At 41.8% G+C, this 6,366-nt stretch overlaps 1 protein-coding gene across 4 annotated transcripts in view; it reads right to left on the bottom strand.

The window, feature by feature from the left end:
• The window catches only part of xrra1 (X-ray radiation resistance associated 1), a 36,353-nt gene that overhangs the window by 23,507 nt on the left and 6,480 nt on the right, over positions 1–6,366 (bottom strand). For 3 of the 4 annotated variants that reach the window (XM_062974430.1, XM_008120686.3, XM_062974429.1), the window contains exons 2-5: positions 4,245–4,356; positions 2,522–2,679; positions 1,804–1,875; positions 1,401–1,473 (exon numbers count right to left, since the gene is read on the bottom strand). In XM_062974430.1, coding sequence (XP_062830500.1) covers positions 1,401–1,473; positions 1,804–1,875; positions 2,522–2,679; positions 4,245–4,341 — 400 coding nt within the window. In that variant the 5' untranslated portion in view covers positions 4,342–4,356. The remainder of the gene's footprint in view (positions 1–1,400; positions 1,474–1,803; positions 1,876–2,521; positions 2,680–4,244; positions 4,357–6,366) is intronic. The other variant, XM_062974431.1, reaches the window with a different exon arrangement.

The following is a 6,366-nucleotide window of genomic DNA, read 5'->3' on the forward strand; positions in this document are numbered from 1 at the left end:
TTTACTTTGTGAGGATTCAGTGTATGCAAACTTTGTTTTATGGGTAAATTATTTTTAAAATTTTTCTATAAAATTACTTTCAGGATATGTGTATAAGGTGTATATGGAATATAAATGAATTTTGTGTTTAGACTTGGATCTCATCTCCAAGGTTCCTTGTTATGTACGTCTAATGTGTTTTGAATATTACGCATTTTATATTGTTGTATTTTATATTGTGTATTTTATACTGCAGTATCTTATTGTATGTTGTTGGGCTTGGTCCCCATGTGAGCCGCCCTGAGTCCCCTCGGGGAGATGGGGTAAGATATAAAAATAAAGTTGTTGTTGCTGTTGTTGTTATTATTATCTATGCAAATATGCATTCTAAAATCTGGAAAAATCCAAAACTCAAAACACTTCTGGTCCCAAGCACCTCAGATAAGAAAGGCTTTGCGAATATCCACATTTGTAACACTTTTTTTGAAAATAAAATAAACTCTTTGTCTATAAGAGAACCGAAGAGACAGACATGAGCACATAGCAGAAGATATGAATAGTCAAATACATTTACAAGTCTCTTCAGTCTGTTCATCTCATAAGGAAAGAACTCAAAGGAAGAAAAAGTCACCCAGCCCTTTCCATTATAATTGAATAATTTGCTTGTCAACAGGACCAATGAATTTCTTCCAGGTTCTAGTCTGAATTTTTAAGGGTGACACTCTTCTCTTGAACAGCTCCTTTGAATTTTAAAGCAGCTCTTCTTAGATGCATAACTTCAGCCACAAACTAGATTCACAACCATGAAGAGCTGCCATGAGCCTTGCCATGTTTATTCTCCATTTGTTGTATATTGGTTGCTTGTATTGGCCATATATTATATGCACTGGGTGATGGGTGTTATCATGCTTTAACCATGCTAATATTGGCTTGCCTGGTGGAGATGTGGATAAGAAACACAATAACAATTGCTGCTGTTGTTATTTCTTTCAGTAGCCTGGAATTATTTATCTTCACATGGGAGATTTATGACCAGCTGCAGAGGGAGCTTACAACCTCCGAATGCTACATGCCATTCACATAGTATGCCATCCTTTTAGCTCTGCCCCTGCTTCTGATCCCATAACTCAATGCAGAATAATGCTGCAGCTACAACCCCATTGAACCATGGGAAAAGCTGCCTTTTTGGACTGCCACATAAAATTCTGGGGTGCTTCCCCAAATCCAGAAGGACCATCAAGGAAGACAATTTCTGTAGGCTCTCTTTCAAAAGAAGAAACTGGCAAAAACACTACTGAGGAATGAGGATCCCTTGCCTAAGGAAACCCTATGAACAATTCATAGGGTCACCATAAGTCAGCAGACGACAGAAGTCACATACAATCAAAGCTTAAGCCAACAAAGCATTGAGCATTCCTTGCCTAGGGTCAGCAGGTTTTCTGTGGCATTGATATAGGCAACAGAGGTAAACTGCTCAAAGTCCTCTTCTTTTGCCTGTAGAAATGATAAAGAGAAATCAAAAAGTGCAGCTTGAATATTGCATGCAGCCATCTCTGGGTACAATATTTTCTTTGGTCTCAGTGGCCCTTAAAGTTTTGCCTTAAAATTATGAAAATAGATGTGTCCCACATTGACTTTGGAGGACCAACCTTCCTCTCTGCACCCCAAATGCGACCCCCCCCTCATGTCTGTGACTTTGAATGGGGAGGTTAGTGTTTGCTAAACCAATCAGATTGTCACCATCCCAGCTAATCTTCTTGGTGCTGCTACAATTTCATCTGATACCCAAAAAGGTCAATCCATCCATAAAACCCAAGCCCTCACCGAAGAAAAATTCCGGTTACTGACATCCACTGAGCACAGATCTGTAGGGCTTTTCACATGATGGAGTTGCATCTGGAAATAAGAAGATATGGAAGAAGGACTGGGGTGTACACATGGCAAGACACTCTTGACATTGCTCCCTCCCTCCATAATGAAATTTTCCTCAACTTTCTAGCATTGCAATACAAGAGGATGTCCACTTTTGCAGGCACAGGATCCCCACAAAAGTGGACCAAAACCCTCCGAGTTACACAGATCTAAACAGATGAAAAACAAATCCCATATTGCTCTGTATACAAGTGTTGATGCTTCTTCACTTACAGCACCAACATGGCCAGATTAGAAAGAGTGAAGCTTTCCCAATACAGGTAAGTATTTAACTCCACAACCTGGTTCTATTGGGATATGAGATGGGTCACGTCTGTGCAACTGAATTTCCTTTTCTTCAGTTCTCCCCTACAATCTATCTTTCAGTTGCTCTGTGTGACTGCACCCCCAGCCCCACTGAAAAATTGTGGAGCAAGTGCAATTTCTGAGGCAAGGATAATTCCAAATTGTGGGTGCCACCACACTGAAGGTCATCTTCTAAAAGACATGTAGAGCTGACAGCAGATGTACGTGGAATCATTAAACGCAATGCTCCAATGACATCAGGAATGAAATGTGACTATAAGGCAGATTGCCCAGGGATCCCTTGCTCTCAAGACGATGGACTCACCAGCTGTGTGCAATCTAGGGTTTTCTCATTGAGATGCTGAAGGTTTCCTCTCAGTACTTCTTTCTCTTGCCATTTGATCTGGGTGGACCTCGTGCCAAAGAGCAATTTGATCTTGGTTTGCTCTGCTGTCCGGCGCGCCACCTGCCAGTGACCCACTCCTAAAACGATGAATGCAAAAACCAGCATGCCTGCTTTATAAGGATGATGATGATGATGATAATAATAATAATAATAAATAAAACTTTATTTATATACCTCCCTATCTCCTCAAGGGACTCAGGGTGGTTTCCAACACCACAACAAACATACAGCAGTTAAAACCATACAACAATCAGAACCTAATAAATCAATTCACAAGGAATTAAAACCGAAATAACATCAATAATGTCCAGATACAGTAACCAGGATTCAGTGTTAAAGTGACCAACTATAAGGTGCTAAGCATATACGGTACTACAGTGCACGAGTATATAAATCGTGTAAAATGTAAAGTTCGTTTTACTATGGAGTAAACAACAAAACCACTGAACCAAATCACACCAAATTTGGCTACAAAAGACATAGTCATCCAAAATATGTCTTTCAATTTAAAAAAAACTAGAAAAATAATCCAAATTACAGAGGATGAGGAAGAGCCTTCCTCCCCCTAACTGCCAGTTAGAAAGGTAGGCTCTGCTGTCTTTAGCACAACCCCCACCCCCACCCCCCACCCCCGCTGCCTTTAGACCCCGCCCCCTTCGTATCCTAGCAACTCCCTCAGCCAAAATGGCACCCAGGGCAGAGGCAGAGGGCACTTAGGCCTGATCCACACTGCCTATAAAATACAGATTATCCGATTTGAACTGGATTATATGGCAGTGTAGACTCAAGGTCCTTCCACACAGCTATATTACCCATTTATAATCTTATATTATCTGTTTTGAACTGGGTTATCTTGAGTCCATATAATCCACTTCAGTGTGGATTTTATACAACTGTGTAGAAGGGGCCTCATATAATCCACTTCTAAGCAGATAATATAAGATTATAAATATAATATGAAATCATTACTGTGGAATAATAATACCGAACAATATAATCTCTAAAACCAGGACAGTAAATAAAGAGCAACACTCTGAAAGCAGGGAAATTGGGAATTCCAAAAAGGAAACAATCAGGGCCAGCTAACACTTCCCAACAGAGGATTCCCCCAGGCAGGAAGCAGCCAGGCTTTGAAGCTGCAAGGCCATTAAATGCTAATCAAGATGGCTAATTGCAGCATTCATACCTGCCACACCGAGACTATTCATTGTTATTCAACATGGTCAACCAAGGATTCCGCAAGGTAGAAAGCGGCCAGGCTTGCAAGCAGCAAGACTATTCAGTGCTATTCAACCTGGCCAACCAAGATTTCCCCTAGGTGAAAAACCCCCAGGCATTGAAGCCATGAGGCTACTCCATCCCATTCAACCTGGCCTAGCAAGGATGCCCTATGTAGAAAGCGGTCAGGCTTTTAAGCTGCAAGACTATTCACTGCTATTCCACCTGGCCAGCAAATGATTCCCATAAGCCACAACAATGCGTGGCTGGGCAATGCTAGTAGGATATATGATCCTTGAAAGAAGTACTACTGAAGCTTGGCAGCTGCCAGCAAGAATTGGGGGAAGAAAGGCATCGGGCTGCAACCATTGTGCTTCATGTCACATTACGGAGGTCCTATCAGCAAAAAGGCGGACAACATCACCTTCCTCATATCGTGGCCGCAAAAGATTTCTGGCTGGGAAGCAGTTGGTTGGGAAGGGGTCTCCATCGTCCAGTTTATATACTGCCTTGGTAGCCATCTTGTCATTCCGTCCCTTCAAGAGAACAAACAAATCAAACTCTAAGATACAACAGATACTCGAATTCAGGAAAAGATGCTCAAAAGGACACTTTGCACACCTTTGACAAGGATCACCATGTAAAGGCAATTATGATTCTAAAATTCAAGTTGTACAAAAAACATACCCTTGTTAACATTTCAAGATAATCTAATACTTACTAATCGAGTTTTCCTTGTGTTTGTTTGTTTGTATTTGTATCGTTAGTAAATGAAAGTTAAGTTAAAATTCAAGGCTTGCTGGATAAATAGACCCAGAAAAGGAGGGCAAATCAAGTCTTGCTTGCCCAATGTAAACATGGGAGTTGGTAGTTTTGCAACGTCTTTGGGCTTCTCTGCCAAAGAGTGCTGGGGTCTCACCAAACTACAACTCCCAGGATCCCATAGCATTGAACCATGGCAGTTAAAGTGATGTCAAACTGCATTAATTCTGCAGTGTAGATGTTCCCAATGTGACACTCAGAGTTGATACAAGACGTCCATGGAACTAAGGCCACCCAATGAGCTGTATGGCCAATCTCTGCCTGGTTAAACAATTCCAACTACTATCCCATATTGCCTTTTTGTTCTGGATAGACGAGGCATGGGAAAACTTGTATGTTACAGATTTGATTATGATAAACGGAAGCTCTTGCGTCACCCGCAGAACAATAACATGTCACTCAGGTTTGCAGAACAAAATACAGGAACTTTACTGATTCCAAGAAATCAAAAACAGTAGTATTTACAATGGTCCCTCTGATCACTTACAGAAGTCCACAGTCATAAATGGTCCTTTCTCAGCCCACAAATCTGCTTCAGAGAAGAATACAGTCCTGTTTCCTCATCCTCTTTTCCCAGCAGCAAACAGGCCCCAAAACAGCAAGGCCCCTCTGAGTACACTCTGCTCTCTAGCAGTACTCAGCCAGAAGTGAAAAAACTTCTCCAAACTGGTTCTGCAGCAGCAGAACAGAAGCAGTATCAAAATCAATCCGCAGGACTTTTGCAGGCTCAGCCAATCGGCTTCACGCACTTCTTTTTCAGTTAACATGCATAGCACAGTGTGTTGTCGAAGGCTTTCATGGCCGGGATCACAGGGTTGTTGTATGTCTTTCGGGCTGTGTGACCATGTTCCAGAAGTATTCTCTCCTGACGTTTAGCCCACATCTATGGCAGGCATCCTCAGAGGTTGTGAGGCATGGATAAACTAGGCAAGGAAAGGAAAATATATATATATATATATCTGTGGAGAGTCCAGGGTGTGACAAGAGTTCTTTGTCAGTTGGAAGCCAGCATTAATGTTTCAGTTAATCACCCTAATTAGCATTGGAAAGGTTTGTCTCTTGCCTGGGGGGCATCCTTTGCTCAGTCATTAGCCGTCCCTGGGGCTCCACTGCCTTCAGAGTGTTGGTTCCCATCTACTGTTTTGATTTTAGAGTTTTTTTTAATACTGGTAGCCAGATTTTGTTCATTTTTGTCACGCCCAAGGCTACAGAGCACCAAGAACCAAACACGGAGGCCAATAACTATCTAATATCTTTATTAAGGAAATATATAAAAGAAATAAAAACAAGTAGAAAATATAGTCCAGAAGCAGACTTATCAAATGAGGTCAAATATAGTCCAGAAATGTTTTTCCAATAAATGATATTAGAGTTCAAAGTTAAATCCAAACCGAAACACACACTATTGCCAAGCAATAGTGTGGGGAAACGTCCAGGGTCTTTCATGGTCCAAGGTAAAAGTCCACAACAAGGTACGAGGGCAAAACTTGATTCTTGAAGCAAGATCCGTGGCTAGAAGCAAAGCGAGGCAATTCTTGAAATACTTGAATGAGCAAGGCAAGGAAACTGGATTTGTGGACTTGCGAAGTCCACACAAGGCTGGAACGCGATTTCACTCCTGAAGCTGCTCAGTTGACTCCGCACCGGACCAACCGTGCCAGGCACCTATATCTGGGTCTCGTTTTCCCGCCAAACAGGTGTCCAGCGTTCTCTTTCCCTAGAGA

Source organism: Anolis carolinensis, chromosome 3, assembly GCF_035594765.1.
Source record: "Anolis carolinensis isolate JA03-04 chromosome 3, rAnoCar3.1.pri, whole genome shotgun sequence".
In the NCBI taxonomy this organism is placed as follows: domain Eukaryota; kingdom Metazoa; phylum Chordata; class Lepidosauria; order Squamata; family Dactyloidae; genus Anolis; species Anolis carolinensis.